Raw genomic sequence first — 25,433 nt, 5'->3', positions numbered from 1 at the left:
GCTTCGCCCGTGACAGCAAGTGTTATTAAATCTGTTTACACGGATTATTACGAAAAGCCAGTGGAAGTCTTTGGGATAAACCTGGTTATGTTGGAGAGGAAAAGTGAGAGAGTTGGCCACAGGCCGTGTTTATTTTGCCTGGAATATTCTAGAAACCGAAAGGGGAGGTGCTTGTGGCAAAGCTGTTCTAAGTATGGCAGTGTGTTTGGAAGAGATGAATTCAGCTATGTTTGATGGATTTAGTGTCTGATCTAGTTTAAGAAATGACCAGGTGTACTGCAAGTGATCCACCCTCTCTTTTGTCTAGCATACCATGATACGATGTCATTAAGTGGAGATAATGATCACGTTACATCAGTATCAGTTAGTCTAATCTCATTTGGGATTCCAGAAAGAATCCGAATCAGTGTACCGACATGCTTGAATATTTCTGCGTGTGCATGTGTGTGCGCGTCTGTCAAGCAACACCAGAGTTATTTTATCACTTCTGACCTCCACGGCCATGTTGGAAACACCACATTTCTTCTCCTCTTCATTACACTAACTTACAGGGCCATGTAAGAAGTTGTTGACCAAGTTCGAGTTAACATTTAACAAGCACTCAAGAAAACGCATTATTAGCACTGAGACATCCATTCCAAAAAGCAGGATGTGCTTGTGTAGGGTCCACAGCAGTGTCTCATTGTTTTCTTCATACCTAATATTTCCTTCCCCACTTAAACCATGCTGACGTGCTGTATATCAGGCCTGGCCCTCGTTAAGTGCCAGGAGTGCATGAAGAGAGGAGTCTCCACCGGGTGTCCCATCGCATCAAAGGCCACGCCAATTTACTCCCGCGCTCCGCACCCAGGCATAAATCTCTCTTTATCTCAGCCCCTTGAACTGCTGAATTTTCTAAATATCTGCTTTATCTTGTGCTACAGCCACTAAAAGGAGAACAAAGCTCTGTGCGGAGCATAAATAAGGCCCACGGAGAAGGCACGGTGAGATTTACTCGCTCTGGAAGGATTTGGCCTGTGTCTGCTAATACTGCAGCCCGGGCTAAACCAGGCATAAGAGGGTCCTCAGACCCATCAATACACCAGGGGGTTTGGCCTGGGTCAGAACGAGACATGGAGCAAACATTGGTTTGAGCATTTCTGGCTGACTTATGGGGGTCATATATGTCTGAGGTCCAAAGGTACAAAAGCAATATGTCTATCTGGGAGTGCAGACCTTTCTAAAGGATGTCCGTAGAATCATAAGTCAGAATGTGGTGTCGGGTCATCACTGCAGCGTTCCATTACATACATGCCTCTGTCTCCATAAAAGTGGTCTGTAACAACAACAAAAAAAACTACCAATGACCAACCAAAACATGCCACTGCTGCCTTCGAGTGTGATGCGAACACGAATGTTTCCAAAGCTTACATTAGGTGACTGTGTGCGCTGGAAACGTCTTTAACAGGACCCACTAGAACCTTGTGAAGAATTTATGAGCGCAATCTGAGCATGCTTCACGTGCATTTTGGAGCCGGGATCACAGGCGACTCTGTGGGTGACGCATTCTGGTATTTCTACCTGGCTGTTAAAACAGTCCCTGCAGAGGCATGAGAAAACAAATCGTCTGTCTATTCTAAGGAACATGTTTATTTGTCTCTGACTCCATGGCTGAACTAACAGTTTTGCCCCCAGAGCACAGTGAGCGTCCTCTTTGTCCCAGCTGTTCCTGTAGCCCCCCCAAACCCCCTACACCCCTCCCTCACCCTCTTCCCAGAGACCCTGGGTCACCACTTCCGACTCCCCCCTACGGCACTCCCCTTCTGAAGAGTTTCTGAGGCTCTGAAGGTGTGCGTGATCCATTCCATTATTGAGTTACACTCAACAAGTCTCTTCACATAGGCCAGAGCAGATTTACTTCTCAAGTGTTTCAGTCTGCTTAAAATCTTATCAAGCTTCTAATAAAAGTGTCCTGAGCAGTTATGGCTTTTCAGGCTGTCAGCAAGGCGGAGGAACCCGCAGACACAACATAACTCCCTAGCCGAGTGAAAGCTATCCAAACTAATGGGACAATATGTTAAGTTAAATGTTAATAATGGCATTACGCAACAAGCATGTGATTCCTAAGGAAGTAGCCATGGAGAATGTAATACTACTCAGAGAACAGTCACTCACCACCACTCACCACTGTTTTCACCACTGCTGTTCAATGTTATTTGCTTGAGACATTAAAAATCTTTTATAAGTTTTACATGCATGTTATATTGTCTAAAATACTTTAGTTATTACTTTAAAAAGCTATTAGCGGTGGCATTTATTTTTGGTACAGAAAGCAGCTTTTTCTTTTGCATGTAACGTGCAGAGTTTTCAAACATTTTTAAAACCCCTTCAAAATAATTGTATATACTCTATATGTGTGCCACATTTATTCAGCTAATTTTTCAGTAATACACTAAAACTGTTTACAACAGTAATGTTACTATAAACTCTATAAACTCTCTGACTTTCTGTCATAAAAAATGTATATAAAACTATGTAGCAATAGTAATTTTACTTTGAACAAGGGCATTAAAAATAGAGCTCAATGTAGACTGTGCAGCCTGAAGCTGTCTGCTGCCCTCCCTTGGTAGTCAATCACGTAACATGAGCCCGAGGAGCTCAAGACTCCGCATTTCAATGGGGGCACTTCCCCCATGCAGGGCATTGACCCTGGCCCAGGTGGGTGCTGGAGGCCCAGGAGGGCGAGAAGAGGGTCAAACAAGCGATGCCCCCCCCCAGGGTCCTGTGACCCTGCAACAAAGAGACTGGAGATGAATGGAGTGCTAACGAGTTGCACTGAGGGAGCAGATCTCCTAGAAGCACCCAGGCTTTTGTGCTCCGTTGAGAAGGAGGATACAGCACCGTCTTGACAGGCAGTTTCTGTTTAATCAGCTGAATATGAGAGAATGCCAGAGCACCATTTTCACCATCGTTTAACCGTGGTATTATTTGGTCACGTCCACATGGGAATGGCGGTCTTCTCTCTTATCTCTTAATTACCATATCGTAAATGGAGATTTAGACATTTTATGTTGCAGTTTTATATTGGTCTAAATCAAGTTGACTCTGAAGCAGCTTTACTTGCCGTCTTCAGATTCAGGTACGCTCTAGACGACTGAAGCAAGATATGGCACCCATTTATGACAGAAAATCAGAAGTCTAATTAGTGAGATTAGGCTCATTAGCAGAAATGACTTGGCCAGGTTTCCTGCTCCCCCTGTGAACTCCATTAATTTCTTGGCTGAGAGCTGCACCATTCCTCATTTTATGTTCAGACATCTGATCATTGAATGGAGCCAACGCGTCCCACAGTCTCAGACCTAATTCCTGTGAGTTGACTTCAGGTTGCTTCTCACAAAAAGCCTTTCCTCTCGCGTACAGGAATTTCGCAATGCCTATTCTGTCCAGCCAGGGGCGTTTGTGACATTGTAGGATACCTTTGAGGGCGTTGTCAGCAGGGAGCAGACAGCTGTGGAGCGTCTGAGAGAAGGTAATCGAAAGGTCATCCCTGCAGGCCACCAAACCTCCAAGATAAGCGACATCTTCACCTGGCCTTGCCAGTGTGACGAGTGTTCACAGCTGAAGCTCTTCAGGGGTTTCTTCATGATTCATTTCGGTGGCAACTGCTGCGTCCCGGTCCCATTTCGTTTCGGCAGGAAATATTGATGGGACTGCTGCTACTGAAAAAGAAAAAAAAAAACGTCTGAAAATTTTAAGAGACCGTTTCCATGGCTTGACAATATCACCATGTCAGAATAGTGTCATGGACGCAGCTGCCGGTGTTCGCCTTTAGTCTTGTTTAGAGCATGTATGTTTGATATTCATGTTAAAATGCCAATAAGATGTTTCTTTAAAATGAATTAAGTGAATGAGTAGAGTTCGGTCCTCTGTGACCTTAAGGAAAGATAGCAAAATATTAGTTACAGAAGTCATACTGTGTGTTCCACCTCATTCTGGCTTCAGAAGGCAACACTGGGTTATTCCATTTCCTCATACGCTGAAGGAGCCATTAGACAGACACCCTCATTCATCCAGGCACCATATTTGACTGAATAACATGATGTTAGAAAGTTGCATAAGAGCCCAAAGGGAAGGGGACTGACATGCTATTCCGAGAGACACGGTAGCTACCAACAAGCATAGCCAAACAGTCTTTCTTTAAAGTTAAATTATGGCTTAAAGAGGGTATGTAATAGTATGCTAATGGTATGCTTGTTTAGTTCACTTCTAGATATAGTACAGATGCACAAATGTTCAAATGATTATTTTTGCTGCATTTCAGTGTTGTGTTATTTGCTACTGTTCCAAGTCTTGTGGTAATCTTTTGCAGCATGTAATGGTGATGCTGTGTGGAATGAATCTCCTGCAACGTTTCATTAACACAAGGGTCATTTTCATCTCTTATAAAGAGATGTCCTGCAAGGATTAGTTTGCTGCATGGTTGTGAAAACATTGTAATGTGTGAAGATAATGTGCGGATAGCACATTAGCTCTGCCTATAGGCTAATGTATACTCAGTAAGCATTCTCAACTGATTTTATAATGGTAAAGCCATAAACTTGTTGTTGCATGAAAAAATGGTTCATGTTATAACAAAATTGTATGCACTCTGTTTAAATAGATAACCAAAACCTGGCACAATGAAACTCTTGTAAATTCAAGTGTGATAACCAAGTTGGAGGTGCTTAGTGATTCAATCCTACCATGATATTTCTGATGGCCTTTTACAGATGACTGACCCCGCCGTTACACTGCTGATGACACGAATGAGTACACTGGCAGCCTAAGTGGTTAATGATCACATAATGGCTGCTCATCTCCGGCTTGTTTATCATGTTTGCCATGCCTTTATCAGCCAATAGCTGATTGAAAAGATCCTTTGTCAGGTCATTGTAATGCCTCCGGGACAGCTGTGCCATGGGAATTCATCTGGGTACTTTTACTCAGACAAATGTAAAATGTAGGCTTACGGTTATCTGCCTTTTTAATTATATTTGCAATATTCACGGTTGGCTGTGCGGCATTGATTGCAACAATCAATGAATCATTCATTGTGCTCAAGAGTGCTTGAGTTTTGTGAGCTCCGATTTGAAACCTTTTTCAGTCCTCTAGCTCCATACTGAAGAGAAGGGAAAACTGGCAGCCAGAAATATGAAATAAATGACTAATGCTAATATGTTTATCAAAGAATTCAGAAAGGACCTTCAAGCACACTCCCAAGTTTAATTCCAGTCTGATCTGACCATTAATCTTCTACAAGCGACTTATTTTTCTAGGTTACACACATGCCTAACATTCTCCAGGAAATTTGGATTTGACAATTTTTATTTACACTGTGCTTTTCCTTCTTAACAGCAGAACTTTGGGTTGTGCTCCACACAGAGTTCACTTTTTTGGTGTACATTAAATCTACTTCCCTCAAAAAGACAGTGATTAATCTGGATGCCTCAAATCTCAAAACCAAATTAACAGAATGTAAAACACAGATTATTATTCTGTAACAAACATTTTTACAACTTTTACAGTGTACCATGTTCTGTGTATTCTTCATTCAAATGAGAACTGGAGTATGCCCTTCCTAACAACACAAATAGCTGGAGTTGTTGTGCAGCCTTGGTCAAACCCAAACTGGACTATCACAGCTTCCTATTAGCTGGTCTTCCTTTACCTCCTCACAAAGGCGCCAGAGCTCCACAGCTCATGCTGTTTGCATCCCTCCTGGTTCTCGGTGGTGATAAAGATCAAATGCTAATTTCTTCTTGCTTCCCAAGCTTTCAAACAAAGGTCCAGCAGGACACCACCTCAGAATCACGACTCCTAAACACACCTCCCGCCACCATCCTCAGGAGGCCAGGCAGCTAAACAGGCTTGGAAAGTCAGAATGACTCCGCAGTGGTGAACCACGTTTCTCTCTCTCTCACGTGCTCTTTGGAAACATTTCTGCTGTGTTCATAAAGGGCAGTGTGACCATTACTAATGGTAATGAGTCTCTGTCACAGATAGGTTCATTGTTTTCTAATTCATACCTTAATAATTTTTTTAAGTAACTTACAGCTTCTCCTCACTGAGGTTAAACACAGTCCAACTGGGTGATAATTTAAACTTTCAAAAGCCTCACTGTGTAGTAACATGTTTATTTAAATGGATCCCTGGAGAAAAATGTAAATGCTCTCTATCTGATTTTACTGGTTTCTGTATTTTTACAACCGGTTAGAATGTACTTAAGTAGTTGCATGGTAAGCTGTTACAAACTCAACCATGCCATTTTGTCCAACTGTTATTCAAAACATGTTTGAAATAAATATACTTTCCTGTATTTGAAAAGAATATTTACTGACAACCATACTGGAAAAAGCTCAGTGAGAAACTGATGAATATTTCTCAGTACTAAAGCTATCAGTGAGAGTGTGCTATGCATGATAATAAATAATAGGAAACAACATTTTAATAAGGTCTTAAAGGTTTTAAATAATAGCTCATCTAATCTTCAAGACTCACCTCTTAAAGATGTTCCTTGGCCAAGACTGATCAATGAATCTTTCACAGGAATCTAATCTATCTATGAATGTGTCCTTTTGGCATTACTGAATATAGTGTTTAAGCATTTATTAATTCATATGCTATGACTCTTGTCTTTTGGGTCATGAATACTTTCAAATCTTCTTTATCATTTTGGCTTGTGCTTTTGTAATTCGCTCTGGATAAGACTGCCAAAATGACAAAATGCAAATGTAAATGTACCCAACAGTCCAGTACATTATGTTCCCTTCCATCTGTTGGGTGGAATTCAGCAATGCTAATATTTCAATGATAAAAGCACACATCTGACATCAATTTAACGACATCAAATATATAACTTTTATTTTTAAAAATATATAATATAAAAATATACATTTATAATATCAACCCAGTTTATGGAAAGATTGAGCGTTTTACTCAAACTCTAATGCACATGTGGACCCATCCATTTATAACGATATTTACACAACAATTTAAGTTAAATCACCACAGAGTACTTCAGTGCTTTGATTTTAGTTTATTTTTAATACTATGTAGCCTATATATTTTTGCTGTCTTTCAGAACATCAAGTTTTAATATGGTAAACTCGTGTTTAATTTTAAACTCAGGGCCTGTTCAGATTAGCATGATCTCCGCTGAGTATTTTCAAGCCATCCTTAGACAGACATAAATTGCACAAATTGTAGGAAGCCACATTGTTTGCCGCAACACTGGAAAAGCTTGTTAAAAAGTGCAGGTTGTGCTTTTCTCATCAAATAGACTCGCTTTTAAGAGAGAGGGCCTGTCAGTTGTCACATATTAGAGGGAAGCAGTAAAGAAAACCTATAATGACATCATTAGAATGAAGCATCATTGATCCCAGGCCTGCTTAATGGAAGGGGGCCTAGCTTTCATCTCCTGCCAAACACAATTTTTTTATACCAGTTCTGAGGTCTCATTCCCCGACACCTTTATTGTTTACAGAAGGGACTTAGCAGGCCGTCCTGTTTGGTTCTCTGTCCTCTTCTCGCAGCTCCTTTGAAACATCAAACGTTTCAAGAATAGACAGGCTTGAATGGTTTTCACACCTTCCTATTCTATTCAGACATCGACAGATCTGACCTAGTTAGCTAACAGGCGACGTAAATGTACAGTTCATGATGATGATATGATGATGATGATGATGATGATATGATGTTGACGACGATGATGATTCTTATTATTATCAGTTTTATTTTCTCTCTAGTTTATTTGTTTTAGAGGTACTACTGGTTGTGAAGAATTACTTAAATGCCAACTAAAATATGTATGATATTGAGAAACTTGTTTCCATCTCTAATACATCCAAATTACGACCTTTCTCAGATGTTTTAGCAAGCTACTTTTAATAAACATAACTCAAACATGTGTGTTTTAGCTGTTTTGGCAGCAATACTTGGCAGACTTTTCATCCCTCAAGAATCAAACAAACTCAAAGGTTCTTTCATAGCTGTTCATGACCCTCATTGGTCTAAAGTGGGAATACCATATTGATTCAAGTGTTGCCAAAACATGCTTCATGACTGGTTTGATTTGGCCTCAGCTGATTTTTTTACAAACAGGTGGGGACCCAACGGCACTTGCCGCTTTCTGGTTTTAATTCACGAAATATGTGAATTTTATAAGACACAGTAGGGTGCAGGGAGCCGTCAGCGAGTTGCCGTTGAAGGGGAGAATGTGGTTAAAATAGTTATACTCGTTATGGTCCACAAGATGTCGCTAATTTCTTAATGTTGGATACTCTTGAACGATTCACTTTTGAAGAGAAGAGCACCTATTGAAAAAATAATAACATGAAACGAGTCCACATAGTTGTCTTTGGGGCAATCTAACACCCCAAATGGTGGTTTGATTAACAGAAATGCTGTTAGTTTGGTTTTACAAATAAGTGTCGTAACTTTATTTAAACTGCAAAACAAGTTCTCAACTGAAAAAGCCTTTTAATAAACTAAAGTATATTCAGGCGAGGAGCAATCTGTTATCTGTTTTAAAAAATCATACAATTAAACCAACCTTGTAGAACTTTATATATCTTCACATGTATCGTATACAAATAAAACAAACTGTGCAGGAATATGGGCTTGACTATAAACTGACTCCACACATAGCTAGGTAAATGTAATTAAAGATTAGCAGTTTTCAGAAAAATTGTAATCAGGGCTGTGATTGCTTTATACATGTAAACATGGAACCTTCTTGCAATTGCAATGAAATATTACTCATTTACATTAACTCAGCGTGCCATTTTAACGCATTGCTGTTTACTGCTGCGCATATTGCTGTGAGAAAAACAACGTCTTTTACGCACACACACCAATTCTAATGCCCCAGAGCATCCTTGTTGCCCTGGGCCTGTACATGCAGAGAAATTACCAGAGACTTCGGTGTCATTCAAATTTGATTTATATCTGAAATTGTCTACTTTTGTAGACCGTGTTTCCCCTGGGATATCACTCACAATTTACCATCAGCAGATTGTGTCACTTGTAGCTACATCCAACGCTACAAGTGACGCAATCGTTAAGTTTCATTTTCTTCTTTTGATTAGGCTACCATACAAGATTAAGAAATCCATATTAATCAGAGGGCGTTTTCACTAAACTATCATCCAGCTTCAGTGGAGAACAAAAGGAAGACTCCAGCCGCGCAATTTTAAATTCAGAATGATATCTGAATAAAACATAAGCCCCTATTTACATAAAAGGACAAAGGAGGTGGACTGGCCAATCAGCGCCGAGGTGGGCGTGCCCCAACACCTCCACTACAGGCTCGTCCCCGCACGTGTTGTGCGCTTCTCCCGAATAACGGACACACGTTATCAGCGCGCGCCTCGCACCGTGTAGGCTACTCTAATGAACGGTGGAGGATCAACACCTCCAACAGAAGCGATTATGCCCAGATAGCACCCTCTCTCTCCCTCACCAGGATGGCATGCGAAGGTTTAGACGGCAGGTTTGCTGGAATCAAGGCAGATTGTTCTCAACTTCATTATTCCTGCACGTGCAAGAAAAACTGTAACAACTGCAAGTTTTTCTTCGGATTCTTCATCGTTTCGCTCTCGTTGCATGTGATCACACTGTCATGCTTCCTTGATCTCCGGTCTGAAGTCAAACGCGAGCTCTTACGAACGAAAAGAGAACTTCACGTTGGAGCGGAAGATGAGAGTAAAGCGACTTTACAAGCAGATCCAGAGGGAAGCGCCAACGATGGGTTCTTCAGCTCCTATGTAAGCAAAGTTCTTCACAGTTCCTTTAACTCCAACTTCTCTCATTAATGTAAAGTTTGTACTCCTGGCTGGGTTGCATTGATTCTCTACTGACGCTTTATATGTTGCTGAATCGTGAGGAAGAGGATGGATTCAGTAGTGGTGTCTTGTCAAATTCCTCTTCCTCTTCCTCTGGGAGTGTGTCCTGTCACTGCCGTCCGCCGTTTGCTACTTACAATCTGGGCTCTAACATCTGTTAAACCGGGTTTTAATTGCTGTGAAAAGTGCTTATTTCACAGTATGCTTATTATTAAATGTTTTAATACTTTATAAAGTATCGTTTTTAATAATATTCAATAGTTTTCTACCTATAATATAACTCAACGATCAACAATGAGTTGTAAACCACTATTCTACCAAAATAAAAGCCATAATTTATGCAATAAGAGTCTTCAAACAGATTCGTTCACAGGTGTCAGTCTGTTATAGGAAACCTGATGGGTTCACAAGATAAATCAATTAGATAATATAATCATGTGCTGCATATTCATTTCATTATTATTCATATCCTGTTGTCTTATATGAGCGGCATTTAAACGTGGTAAAATGTTTCATTCAAAATCATTGGTCTACCAAATTTCTTGGTAAATTTACAAACCACCAGAGGGGGTCAAATACTTTCAAAGCCACCACTTGTGTCAAACTGGGATGAACTTCTCTTTATCTAAGCATTTGGCATAATTACAAATGGGATGCAAATTGTGGCGGGAATACCAAATTAATAATGAAATAACGAAAATGCAAAAATCTATGCAATGTGATTACTGATATAACAGGCATCCTCATAGTGATATTCTCAGAAGTGATGCAAGTAATACCACCCAACCAAGTATCCATGGGGTAACTCACATTTGAAATTAAAGGTAGGATGGGTTTCATATTGACCTACAGGTTTAAAAAGGTATTTTGCAAATCCAAACATGGAAATGAGAAATCTAATCTGTCAGTAGGCTGTGCCTACAATCTTGTGCCTACAATCTTGGCAAGGTGCACGGAGTGTACAATCCACTCGACTGAACATGTACGTGTATTGCTAATGATCATCTTTTAATCGTCAACCCTGTACACCAAGTAGACCCGGTAACCTTAGACACTGTCTTCTGTCTCACTTTACCTACCCTGTGTTGAAGTGCACGCTCCAATCAGCACTCTTTAAATCTGCCACTGCAGCTCACCATCAGCTGCATGTGTACAGTAATCCTGGACAGTAATTTTATGTGCTGAAGAAAGGGAAAATTGCACTCGGGGAGACCCGTCTCACTTGAATGTTAACAACTGGAGCGTGATAAAGCAAATATGCATAATAGATGGAACAGAGAGAGCAGAGCTGCACAACAGATGTTAGGCTGAATCTACAAGGGCTTGTTTCATCTGTTTGTGTAGTTGTCCTAAATTGGAAATATTTGAATCTACAACGCATAGAACTGCACGCCATATGGAAGACTCGGCGAGCAGTTGACCAGGAGGTAGCAGGTGGAAAAACATTAGCCAAATTGCTAGCAGGTGCACCGGCTTGTGGAAATTTAGCAGGTCTCGGGTGAACATCAGGAACTTGGCTGTGTGCCACCTAAATTTGATATGCGGCTATTGAGTTGCGGCATCACGCTTTGAAGGTCTGGAGATGGAATGAATCATTAGGTCCTAGACAGTTCACGCCACAGCGATGGAAGCCCCCCCACCCCAGAAGAACAGAGCACAGCATTGTACTTATGGTTCGTGTTCAACTTTTGATGAAGTGCACGTGCACGCTGCATCATTGTCTAATGATAATGGCAGATGCTTAAGATGAAAGATAAGGGCAGATTAAACATGCCTAGAACACAATCACTTGGATGGTCCTGCATGTTGATATAAAGCAGAATACTACAGTATTTGTTATACCGTGGGTGTCATTAAAAACCTTTCGAGATTTCAGTGGTATTTCATTTTCGGGCCTGCAGGTGCCAGGAAGAATGTTTAGTAATTGTGCAATTGCTCTTTCATGTTTACCACTGCACATTGTTGTACTTTCTCCACAACTGATGAGTTCAACATTTACAGTATTAGGAATAATATGAAAGCTTTTTCATATTATTTATAAATGTATTTACATATTTTTCTGTGTCGATAGTTTTTCCCCTTTATTTAAAGTCAGTTATCAGTGTATATCACTCACAAGTTGCAAATCTTACAACTGTCACAAGTTAAATTCTCATGTTGGTGGAGATGCACCCAGTGTGTCTGAGGCCTGTCAGCACGTCAACCTACTAAATTTAACACTGTTGAAAAATGAATCTTGTTCAGAGGGTAACACATGAAACTTCAGTGTCTGTGCACTGTCAGCCAGTTAGCCGGAGGATACATAAGGAACAAGGCAGAAGACGTTATGTTTTCTTCAAAATCGGAAAACTGATTTATGTTCTCAAGCTCCACCAAACATGTGTATCGTATATATTTCTGAAGAGTATTTCAGAGTGTTACTGTAGTGTATTATAGTCACAGCTGCAGTAAAGTACACAAGGAAGCACTCTGCCTGCACAGCTGATTAAGGACCTCTCTCTCTCTCTCTCTCTCTCTCTCTCTCTCTCTATCTCTATCTCTCTCTCCCTCTCTCTCTCTCGCACACACGGAGGGACAAAAGTATTACACACCTACACATTACACAATTGTGAAGTCACCCACTGATGTTGGATGAGAGAACCTGTTCTAGTTCATCCCAAAGTTCAGTGGGATTGAGGTCAGGGCTCGGTGTGGGCCAGTCAAGTCTTCCACACTCCACCCTCACTCAACCTCGCCTTTATGGACCAGGCTTTGTGCACTGGGCCATAGTCACACTAGAACTGAAAAGGGTCTTCCTCAGACTGCTGGAATTGGAAGCATTCACGTCTCTAAAATATTTTGGTATCCTGAAGCCTAGAGTTCACTTTTGAGTTCCCTTTGGAATTAAGGGACCTTGCTCAACCCCTGAAAAACAACCCCACACACCATCATCTCTCCTCCACCAAACTAAACAACCCCACACACCATCATCTCTCCTCCACCAAACTAAACAACCCCACACACCATCATCTCTCCTCCACCAAACTAAACAACCACACACCATCATCTCTCCTCCACCAAACTAAACAACCCCACACCATCATCTCTCCTCCTTCAAACTAAACAACCCCACATCATCATCTCTCCTCCACCAAACTAAACAACCACACACCATCATCTCTCCTCCACCAAACTAAACAACCCCACACCATCATCTCTCCTCCACCAAACTAAACAACCCCACACCATCATCTCTCCTCCACCAAACTAAACAACCACACACCATCATCTCTCCTCCACCAAACTAAACAACCCCACACCATCATCTCTCCTCCACCAAACTAAACAACCCCACACACCATCATCTCTCCTCCACCAAACGAAACAACCCCACACACCATCATCTCTCCTCCACCAAACTAAACAACCACACACCATCATCTCTCCTCCACCAAACTAAACAACCCCACACACCATCATCTCTCCTCCACCAAACTAAACAACCCCACACCATCATCTCTCCTCCACCAAACTAAACAACCCCACACCATCATCTCTCCTCCTTCAAACTAAACAACCCCACACCATCATCTCTCCCAAACTAAACAACCACACACCATCATCTCTCCTCCACCAAACTAAACAACCCCACACCATCATCTCTCCCAAACTAAACAACCACACACCATCATCTCTCCTCCACCAAACTAAACAACCCCACACACCATCATCTCTCCTCCACCAAACTAAACAACCCCACACACCATCATCTCTCCTCCACCAAACTAAACAACCCCACACCATCATCTCTCCTCCACCAAACTAAACAACCCCACACCATCATCTCTCCTCCACCAAACTAAACAACCACACACCATCATCTCTCCTCCACCAAACTAAACAACCCCACACCATCATCATCCCTCCACCAAAGAAACAACCCCACACCATCATCTCTCCTCCTCCAAACTAAACAACCCCACACCATCATCATCCCTCCACCAGACTAAACAACCCCACACACCATCATCTCTCCTCCACCAAACTAAACAACCACACACCATCATCTCTCCTCCACCAAACTAAACAACCCCACACCATCATCTCTCCTCCACCAAACTAAACAACCCCACACCATCATCTCTCCTCCTTCAAACTAAACAACCCCACACCATCATCTCTCCCAAACTAAACAACCACACACCATCATCTCTCCTCCACCAAACTAAACAACCCCACACACCATCATCTCTCTTCCACCAAACTAAACAACCCCACACCATCATCTCTCCTCCACCAAACTAAACAACCCCACACCATCATCTCTCCTCCACCAAACTAAACAACCCCACACACCATCATCTCTCCTCCACCAAACTAAACAACCACACACCATCATCTCTCCTCCACCAAACTAAACAACCCCACACCATCATCTCTCCTCCGTCAAACTAAACAACCCCACACCATCATCTCTCCCAAACTAAACAACCACACACCATCATCTCTCCTCCACCAAACTAAACAACCCCACACCATCATCTCTCCCAAACTAAACAACCACACACCATCATCTCTCCTCCACCAAACTAAACAACCCCACACCATCATCTCTCCTCCACCAAACTAAACAACCCCACACCATCATCATCCCTCCACCAAAGAAACAACCCCACACCATCATCATCCCTCCACCAAACTAAACAACCCCACACACCATCATCTCTCCTCCACCAAACTAAACAACCACACACCATCATCTCTCCTCCACCAAACTAAACAACCCCACACCATCATCTCTCCCAAACTAAACAACCACACACCATCATCTCTCCTCCACCAAACTAAACAACCCCACACACCATCATCTCTCTTCCACCAAACTAAACAACCCCACACCATCATCTCTCCTCCACCAAACTAAACAACCCCACACCATCATCTCTCCTCCACCAAACTAAACAACCCCACACCATCATCTCTCCTCCTTCAAACTAAACAACCACACACCATCATCTCTCCTCCACCAAACTAAACAACCCCACACCATCATCTCTCCCAAACTAAACAACCACACACCATCATCTCTCCTCCACCAAACTAAACAACCCCACACACCATCATCTCTCTTCCACCAAACTAAACAACCCCACACCATCATCTCTCCTCCACCAAACTAAACAACCCCACACCATCATCTCTCCTCCACCAAACTAAACAACCCCACACACCATCATCTCTCCTCCACCAAACTAAACAACCACACACCATCATCTCTCCTCCACCAAACTAAACAACCCCACACCATCATCTCTCCTCCTTCAAACTAAACAACCCCACACCATCATCTCTCCCAAACTAAACAACCACATACCATCATCTCTCCTCCACCAAACTAAACAACCCCACACCATCATCTCTCCCAAACTAAACAACCACACACCATCATCTCTCCCAAACTAAACAACCACACACCATCATCTCTCCTCCACCAAACTAAACAACCCCACACCATCATCTCTCCTCCACCAAACTAAACAACCACACACCATCATCTCTCCTCCACCAAACTAAACAACCCCACACCATCATCATCCCTCCACCAAAGAAACAACCCCACACCATCATCTCTCCTCCTCCAAACTAAACAACCCCACACCATCATCATCCCTCCACCAAACTAAACAACCCCACACACCATCATCATCCCTCCACCAAACTAAACAACCCCACACACCATCATCTCTCCTCCACCAAACTAAACAACCACACACCATCATCTCTCCTCCACCAAACTAAACAACCCCACACCATCATCTTTCCTCCTTCAAACTAAACAACCCCACTCCATCATCTCTCCCAAACTAAACAACCACACACCATCATCTCTCCTCCACCAAACTAAACAACCCCACACACCATCATCTCTCTTCCACCAAACTAAACAACCCCACACCATCATCTCTCCTCCACCAAACTAAACAACCCCACACCATCACCTCTCCTCCACCAAACTAAACAACCCCACACACCATCATCTCTCCTCCACCAAACTAAACAACCCCACACCATCATCTCTCCTCCACCAAACTAAACAACCCCACACCATCATCTCTCCCAAACTAAACAACCACACACCATCATCTCTCCTCCACCAAACTAAACAACCCCACACACCATCATCTCTCCTCCACCAAACTAAACAACCCCACACACCATCATCTCTTCTCCACCAAACTAAACAACCCCACACCATCATCTCTCCTCCACCAAACTAAACAACCCCACACCATCATCTCTCCTCCTCCAAACGTACCAGTTGATACAACGCCGTCAGACAGGTAATGTTCTCCTGGAATTTGCCAAACCCAGACTCCACCATCCCACTGCCAGGTAGAGAATTATGGTTCATCACTCTACACAACACGTGTGCACTGCTCCAGAGTCCAGTGGTGGTGTCTCTTTACACCACTCCATCTCACACTTGGCATCGTGCTTGGTGATGTAAGGCTTGCATGCAGCTACTTGGTCTTGCAAATCCGTGCCATGTGGCTCCCGGTGCACATCTTTTGTGTGATGATAATGCAAGAAGAGATTTAGAACTCTGCAGTTATTGACTCAGTAGGGCAATGATGTGCCAACGCACTCGGTGACTTGACTCAGTAACGTTACACTAACACGCTGAGTTGCTGTGGTTCTTAAACACTTCCACTTTTCAATAATACCACTCACAGTTAGTTTGGAGAGAAGAAAAGTCACTATCTATCTATCTATCTATCTATCTATCTATCTATCTATCTATCTATCTATCTATCTATCTATCTATCTATCTATCTATCTATCTATCTATCTATCTATCTATCTATCTATCTATCTATCTATCTATCTATCTATCTATCTATCTATCTATCTATCTATCTATCTATCTATCTATCTATCTATCTATCTATCTATCTATCTATCTATCTATCTATCTATCTATCTATCTATCTATCTATCTATCTATCTATCTATCTATCTATCTATCTATCTATCTATCTATCTATCTATCTATCTATCTATCTATCTATCTATCTATCTATCTATCTATCTATCTATCTATCTATCTATCTATCTATCTATCTATCTATCTATCTATCTATCTATCTATCTATCTATCTATCTATCTATCTATCTATCTATCTATCTATCTATCTATCTATCTATCTATCTATCTATCTATCTATCTATCTATCTATCTATCTATCTATCTATCTATTATATATATATATATATATTACAAGTGCCGAGTCCTAGCCCCCAGTGAGCAAGCCAAAGGCGACAGTGGCAAGGAAAAACTCCATATATATATATATATATATATATATATATATATATATATATATAAAATCTGTGGCATTTAGGCCAGATGGTGATGCCTTGTGATTTGAAAAACTCATGCAGCTGTAAACATTTAATGCTGGTTCTGTCCATCCCAGATGTCTCCATTAAACAATCGTGATTACAGATACCACAGTTTACATAGCTGAAGAAACAGGAGCATGCGGGCCCGAGTGGACCTGTTTCCCTCGCAGGCAGCTCCACTTTGAAGATTTTAAAACGCTCTAATTAATTGTTTCTTTTTTTTATGTGCATGCCCTAATTGTTCACATTCCAACACCTGCTAGCTCGTAGTGTGACTAAGCTTTTAATCAGGGCCACTGCCGTACCAAAAGCAGAGATCTTCAAGGGAACAAGGAATCCAGTGTTAACAGTGTGAATATGTGTCTAATGCTGAAAGTAATTTATTCCAAATGCTCTTAAAACACCACGTATGTGCAGCAGAGAGATGGTTGTTGTTTTTTTTTTCCCTCCCACCGCAAACCGGCTCCGAAAGTTGGCTGCAAGAGCAGTTTGTAAAGCCATGTGTTACTGTGTTCATTGACACTTCATTGACTTGAAGCCCCAGTGCCAACACCTGGTCGCATGCTGTGGGAACACCTGCGTGCCAAACGAACAGTGCCGCTGACTGGGTGGACATCTGGAAACGCAGAGCAGATGAGCCATCCAACCGTGTAACACTTTATCAGCCTGGAATCTCACACTCGTGCCCATCCAGATGCTTCCCCGGGCCGGCTGACGCTCCCTGCTGGTGGGATCGGGCCGAGCGAACGCCCCGGTGGGCCGATCCCCCCCCGCAGAGCCGCGTTCCGGCTTCGTATCATAAAAAGCAAAAATGACCCAGTCGGAGAAGATGGGGCCAAGCCTGCGGTGAGCGGCGCCCAGCTTTGACTACAGCGGCGAGTGACTCCGAACAAAGGGAAACTAACAGGATACTTTGGGCGAATGCTGTCAAAAGGAGGACAAGTGCGTTGATACACGCGGCTAACGCCGGGAACAAAATGAGGGGGAAAATGTAATCCACCGAAATGATTTCATCTCAACATCATTTCTGAGTGTCACAGCACTGAGCACACCAGAACGCCGCACATGTCATCAAACAAATGGCATCCTTTGAACAAATCGGTCACAGATGTTGGGAGCTGCACTCCAAATGATCTGAATTGTGTAATATTGTGCAATAATTCATGTCTGCCTCCTGCCCCGTGGGGCTTAGCAGCACTCCAAGGAGTTTGTGTATGCTAGCTGACATCAGTAACTTGAAAAAAGTTAAACCTGCTTTAGAGGCATGACCTAAACTACTCCTCTAGAACGATACTCTCGCCCTCTAGAACAATACTTGTGCCTTGTAGAATGATACTCACGCCCTCTAGAACGATACTCTTGCCCTCTATAATGATACTCTCGCTCTCTAGAATGATACTCGCACCCTCTAGAACGATACTCGTGCTGTTTTCTCCATGAACGATGGCCGTCTGTTTTCCATCAGACTTAACGCCGCGAGGCCTTTCTCGTACGGATGTGGCCAGACCTCGCTATTAGGGAGAACTCTCTTTGCAGGCCAGACGCGTGACATCTTCCCTCTGATCAGCTATCGGATCCCCGCGAGCCTCCTGTTGAAATGCACAGGGGCTGTGCGATGTTTGAAGAAGTGTGAAATATGGTGTGGATGTTCTCGAAACGAGCACAAGGGCCACAGAGTCATGTTGCACAGTCTAGACGACTTGTCCTGCTTTCCTGCCACGGGTCACCATACTTTATTCGAGCTTCCGCGCGCCATTCGAACCCGTTAGCCTTCGGCTCACGTTTGGTCCGTGTCCTGAAACGGCCGGCGTCCAAAGCCCAGTAAAAGCCTGATAGCATCTAAAGCGGAAGTAAAGGAAGATAAACAGCATGCACTTACACAGCGAGGTTTGTTTTGTCATTTGTGTCAGTTAGCTGCGACAGGATGAAAAGAGGGTTCGGTGTCATGAATATAGGTAATTTTAGGCCGGCTGCAGTGTCACACTGAGACGTCCGTTCAGCTATCAGCCCAACAGTCCTCAATTCACCCAGGGGAAAAAAGACACCTCTTTCCTGTTCACAGGGCTGAACAGGGTCTCACCACGAGAGCCTTGATACTGCTCATTTTTTTCTTAAATCAGGTAATTCATGCCAGTTTGAATAGGACGGAAACCAGAAAACCAAGAATGAATATACATCTTGGATGAGTTACAGATTTCCACCTTTTGTATTCAGAGGTGATATTCAAGGCGTTTGTGCTCCTGCGAGTGTCTGAAAGCTGGGGAAGGAGACAAAAGTATCTTGGGTTACAGGGTGAGTTACGGTAGCAATGATTTAGACAATTAAATAACTTGTTATTTTTTTCACATACTATGTCTATGTCCTTGTACTCTATAAACTCACAAACTGGCTTTGCTACTCAAAATAGCATTTGTGATATCCACTGAAATCATTTTAGGTCAGGATATATTGCACAAGAAATGGAACATTGTTGTGAAAAGCAGGTATAAAAAATTGTATGTGTGTGTGTGTGTGTGTGAGTGTGTGTGTGGGTGTGTGTGTGTGTGTGTGTGTGTGTGTGTGTGTGTGTGTGTGTGTGTGTGCGCGCACATCAAGGTCAAACCCATAGCTGAATTGATTGGAACATTTGGATTTAGTTACACCTTTGAGGATTGTCATCATCAAAGTTCAAATGCTTTTACATCAATGACCTTGCTTCAGTCATTTGTTAAAATAGTTTACGCCATTGTAAAATATTGCATGATGATAATGAAATATGATTTTCTTTATTAGTAGTATCATTATACCTTGGATGATGTTCAGATCAAATTTTAGGAGCCATTTGTATCCAGAAATCCAGACAACTGAAACATTTCTCTCAGTACTGCTAAGACATCATTCATGTATTTCCTCTGATTCTCTAGGGGCGGGAAGGTGAGAGGGCAGCTTCACGTTCATTCAAGTGTGCTTGTTCTAAAGCCAAATGTAATTGCGTGCTGTGTTCCGTGCCTGGCATGATAAACTGCAGGGAGGCCCTCCATTGTTTGGCAAAAAAGCAATGTTACGAATACACACACACATGTGCACGAGCACACATACATGCAGTGTTAAAACCACACACACACACACACACACACACATGCAGTGACATTAGAGCTGTGCAATCAGCTTGCTCCCTTTGGAGAATAGTTTCATCTGAATTTGAACATTATTAATATCGTGTCAAGATTTTTATCTCATCTTGAAACGGGATACCTACATAAAAGTATATGTTGATTAGGACTCAACTCTAGCCCTGTTTTGCTGACAGTGGTCATCGTTTTTTATACTTTTCATCTCTTGTGGACAAACTATACCTACAATTCTGCAGCAAGTATCAAGTTGCGGACTTCAGTCACTACTAATTATTTTGGGCGTGACTTATGACAGGGTCTTGGCTATATCATTACGTTTTATATAAATATAGTTGTTGCATCTTCACAAAACAAACACCACCACAAACCACTACAGTATCATGTCGGTTTGGTTCATGTACACCTCGTGATAATCGGCGTGTTATCATTTCACAGGCAGAGGCCCCACCGCAGAACCACTATTCTGTCCATCCGAGAGAAGAGAAGAGAAGCTCTCTCTGGCGAACTAAAAGAGCAGCGAAAGGTAATGATGCGCTTGCAGGATTCACATGTGATCACAACAATATTCAGACCTTAAAATGGCATTAGAAGCACTAATCCGGTGTCTTGTGTGTGAACCATTTTAGGTATATGGGTCTGGTTTGTATATTCTCCAGTATATAGGCATATAATGCAGAGATTACAACAGACCTATTGGGCTTAGGGTACTACTTCAACTTTCCATACAGCTTAGATTTCCAAAACATGATTCTGAAGTTACAGCAAGAAGTATAAAAGGTTATAAACAGATTACATAGTCATTCCTCATGCTTTACTGTTGCAGTGTACAGTAACATACATGTCATAGCTGAAACTAGCCAGGTTTCCTTCTTAAAAAGAAGAAGAAAAAGGAAAAAAAAAACGTCTATGAAAGTTTACTGGCTTAGAGATCAATGTTGATTCTCAGCACGTTGTAATATCTCAGTCAGTGATCCATATGTTCTAAGCAGCTATGTGCTTTTGATGTTTGTCCTTTGAATACATGCAAATTCAGAGTGGAGCTCATCCACTCTGATAATTGCTCACATCCCCTCCAGAGATGTGCTTCAGTGTGCCAGGATGACCAAACATCTCCCACATTCCATTGCGTGACAAGGAGCCCCGGATAAAAGTGCACCGTATGCCTTTAAAGCGGGTGAAAAAAAAAATGTACCTTGCTAAACTTTTGCTGTAAATCGGTAAAAATTCTGACTCTCTAAACAATAATTGCTCCCAGGCCCTGCACGCACCATACAGACAAAGCTTTCGGTAATCTCAGCTCCAGATCACAAAGCAGTCTGCATTTCAGACGTTTGCACTCATAACATGCACCAGATTTCAGAGAGCGTTGCTCATTAGGACAAATTCATGTGGGTGCATCAGTAAGGTGCATCCCGGCAAAATAATTAAAAACACTGACCACATGTTTAAGGGGAACTCAAACTATGAATATTTTAAGGTTACATGGCTTTTGTAGCGCTAATGACATAGTCTACATTCACCTGAAGGAGTGCACTTTGAAGGGTTTTTTTTTTTTTTTTTGTATGCAAGTGTGCAAACTTTACAAGCCAGACAAGTGTTGTAGTGATGCCCACCTCCCTGGACAACACACACATAATGCCCCCCCCTACACACACTTTCATCTACATTTCCCATCTGGGCCTAATTCAGAGGAAAGGATTTTGGCAGGATAATGTATCTCTCTAATTAACCTTTTGAGTTCCCTTGCCGGCTAATGCTTCAGGCAAATGTGTATGTGGTGTACGGGAATCCACACTTACAAGCTATAAGTGCATTGCTCAGTGTTACCTTGGCCAACACTTGTGACCTATATCATTAAAATGTAGGCCCAAATCTTCCTTAGAAGTGTGTGTGTGTGTGTGTGTGTGTGTGTGTGTGTGTGTGTGTGTGTGTGTGTGAGCGCATGTCACGTGTGTGTGTGCTTTTTTAAAATAAAATTAGTCCAACCTTTTCTGTTTCAGAATCGAATGGAAAGCGAAAAAAAAGTAATTCATTCTCTCTCTCTCTTTCTCACACACACACACACACACACACACACACACACACACAAAGTCTAGTCTTACATTACAAGTTTCACATGTTAGGATATTAAACTATCACAGCAATACTACGGTAGAATGCTTTCGAGCTGTTTCTAAGAGATCACTGAAAACATTAAAATGATTAAAAACTGGGAAGGGACATATCAGAACTTTCAGCTACAACAGCTAGAAGACCTTTCGAAAAAGCCATGTAATGTGTAGACATTACAACAATATGACCACAGAAAGCAGACAGAACTGCCCAGCGATACATGCTGCGGATTTGTGATGGGATTGAGGCTGGACCCCACCCCCATAACATGATCCCACCACCACCATTGTTAGAATGAGGATGGTGTGTCCTGTGTGGTTTGTTAAGTTTGGTTTTTACCACACATACTACACCGCCTTCAGGCCCAAAAACTACACTATAAGCTCATCGCAGCACAAACCGTACAGCTGTGTGCACATCCTGTAGGTGTAAGGATGCGTTTTTTCCTTTTCCTTATAACATTTTGCTAGAAGGCTATGGAGTTTTTCATTCTAACCCTGCTTTCTGTGACTCATTCAGGATCACAGCTGAGGTTATATATTGGATCTCAGCAATTTTATGTTTCTACTATAAATTCAATTAAATATCATCTTAATTACAAACATTTCATTTAGCATTTAATACTTTGTTTAATACATTGTAAAGAAGTGATCAACTTCATTTGAACCTTTTTACATCTAAAAGTCTAAAAGTATTTGGGGCCAGGTATTCCAGGCCAATTTTCTTGAAGAGAAATGAAAGTAACAATCCTTAATCTTTGCATACCTTGTGCACAATACTGTGAGTTAATATTCTCAGATGGTTACACAGATGCATGCTGACTGGTTAGCCAATCATTTGACGTCGACGATGACACATTTTATGTGTGATAAACTGTCACACTTTCTCCACAAATAGCCATTATGTTGTTGTACATCACTGTGTCTCTTCTCACAGGCCGAGGCAGAAAAAGGTCACAGGGCCCTCCTGGGCCCCCTGGCCCTCCGGGGCCACAGGGGCCTCCTGGTATTCCAGGAATTCCTGGTATTCCTGGCAGCAATAGTTTAGGCCCTGCAGGGCCCCCTGGACCACCAGGACCAAGGGGCCCTCCAGGGCCACAAGGGCCTACAGGTAATACATGTTTTAGCATTTATTCTTTTGGCCTGACAGACTATAGGCTACCATCCTATATTAAAATAATTACATGCATCCTAATGGTTTTGATGACCATGTCAATGTTTTTTTGGTTTGTTTGTTTGTTTATTCTTCAGGTGTTGTTGAAAAAGGCAAAGCAAGGGAGTTCCAGGTAGATGTTTAGGCAACAGATGCAATACAGAGCTGCCTGTGTCATATTATAAATTATTTCATATTATTTCTTTCCTCTAAAAGAAATGGCCAAAGTCCATCTGCTCTTGAAAATACATCCTTTAAAAACGGCTTGAGATTTCTTAAAGTCTGTTTTGTGGTTCACAGCCTGCTGTAGTCCACTTGCAAGGCCAAGAGACAACGATACTAGTGAGAGAAGGTAAGAGTAGAACTTGTTCTGAACTCTTTTCAGCTGCACCGTAGATAATACAGGTGAATTACATAAATGAAAACATAAATGCTCTATTACATAAATGAACACTCAAAAGTAATTGCTGTTTCACCAAATACGGGGAACCGCAATGTTCTCCGACTGGTATTGAGCAACTACCTTTTCCTCACACTGAGATCTTCCAGAGGGCGTGCTGAAAAACTGGAAAATGGTGTCTGTGCACCACAAAGTGTTCAAGATGCACTCTCGCTCCGGAGAGCTGGAGGTGCTCATGGATGGCATCTACTTCATCTATAGTCAGGTAGAAGTGAGTACATCCCTGGGCCTCTTCTCGCCAGCACGCACCTCTCCCACACCAGATTTACAGCTACTACCTCTCAGTCTTAAATGGGCCAGTTCCATGGAGAATGAGACGCATAAAATCTAGCATAAGGTCTATTATGTTTATATAGTCGACCATTAAATGCAATCACGTATTCTAAATCAACTCTTCAGGTTTGAGAAGTAGACTATGAAGCAGGTCCTGACTTAATCTTGATGAATGATGGTTATTCAGGGGTGTCCCAATTTGGCAAAACCCAAATCCCGAAGAAGGATCGCCTTTTGATCAAACTGCTGACAGAATGTCATAATAGGCCCAGTGAATAATAGTGAATAGTGAATAATAAAACCTTGTTTGCATGAATCATTTGTATATCAGGAAAACTGTCCGCGCTCAAAAAATGAATACAAAAAACGGAAAGGCAGCCAAAGAAAGTGCAAGCCAAGAAACAAAAATGAAACAAAACAAAAAAACACTCTTACAGCATCCTGTTCTCTTTGCCCTGTGTTCTTTGCGGACCAGATCTACTATCTCAACTTCACGGACATCGCCAGCTACGAGGTGCTGGTGGACGGCCTGCCGTTCCTGCGCTGCACCTGCAGCATCGAGACGGGCCAGCGCAAGTTCAACACGTGCTACACGGGCGGCGTGAAGGTGCTCCACGCCCACCAACGCATCTCCGTGCGCATCGTGTACGAGGACTCTCTGGTCAGCATGAGCGATCACGCCACGTTCATGGGCAGCGTCAGACTCGGAGACGCACCTACCGCTGCTCATTCTTAATTCGGGACCTTCTCAGCTTGTAAATATGGTCACCATGTGTTTTACATTCACTCTCATTTGCACTAAAAAATCTTACTATACCTAGTAGTAGGGGTTCTACATATCAGATGGATTGGGTTTAAGAAATTCATTCCGTGATGTACATACATTTTTTTCTCTGTGTGTATATATGTACATAAAATAGAAAATGCTTTTTTAATGAATTGATTCCAATACAATAAATACTTATGAATGTGTAATCTGTTTTCTTTGGATGGTCGGTTTCATCATCCGGATTGAAATTTAAGAATGTATCACAAAGATGAATGTAAAGATGCTATAGAGTTTGTAAAGATCTGAGATGT

At 42.1% G+C, this 25,433-nt stretch overlaps 2 protein-coding genes across 6 annotated transcripts in view; one reads left to right on the top strand and one right to left on the bottom strand.

Annotated features, from left to right (window-relative positions):
- The window catches only part of LOC143527443 (ephrin-B1-like), an 84,601-nt gene that overhangs the window by 53,718 nt on the left and 5,450 nt on the right, over window positions 1-25,433 (bottom strand). For both annotated transcript variants that reach the window (XM_077022654.1, XM_077022653.1), the window contains one exon: window positions 3,456-3,698. The gene's annotated coding sequence lies outside the window, so the exon portion shown is untranslated. The remainder of the gene's footprint in view (window positions 1-3,455; window positions 3,699-25,433) is intronic.
- LOC143527444 (uncharacterized) lies at window positions 9,314-25,328 on the top strand. 4 transcript variants are annotated; one of them, XM_077022656.1, is made up of 8 exons: window positions 9,314-9,782; window positions 20,792-20,879; window positions 22,357-22,380; window positions 23,405-23,578; window positions 23,719-23,753; window positions 23,921-23,972; window positions 24,161-24,285; window positions 24,829-25,328. In XM_077022656.1, exons 1-8 carry the CDS (start codon window positions 9,483-9,485, stop codon window positions 25,087-25,089), a joined length of 1,059 nt encoding a protein of 352 aa, XP_076878771.1. In that variant the 5' UTR covers window positions 9,314-9,482; the 3' UTR covers window positions 25,090-25,328. The 4 variants fall into 4 exon arrangements, with proteins under 4 accessions (XP_076878771.1, XP_076878772.1, XP_076878770.1 ...); XM_077022657.1 differs by having other exon boundaries at window positions 9,315-9,782; window positions 24,170-24,291; XM_077022655.1 differs by having other exon boundaries at window positions 9,316-9,782; window positions 24,161-24,291.

This window comes from Brachyhypopomus gauderio, chromosome 11 (assembly GCF_052324685.1).
Source record: "Brachyhypopomus gauderio isolate BG-103 chromosome 11, BGAUD_0.2, whole genome shotgun sequence".
In the NCBI taxonomy this organism is placed as follows: domain Eukaryota; kingdom Metazoa; phylum Chordata; class Actinopteri; order Gymnotiformes; family Hypopomidae; genus Brachyhypopomus; species Brachyhypopomus gauderio.
This window is presented reverse-complemented; position numbering and strand designations above follow the sequence as displayed.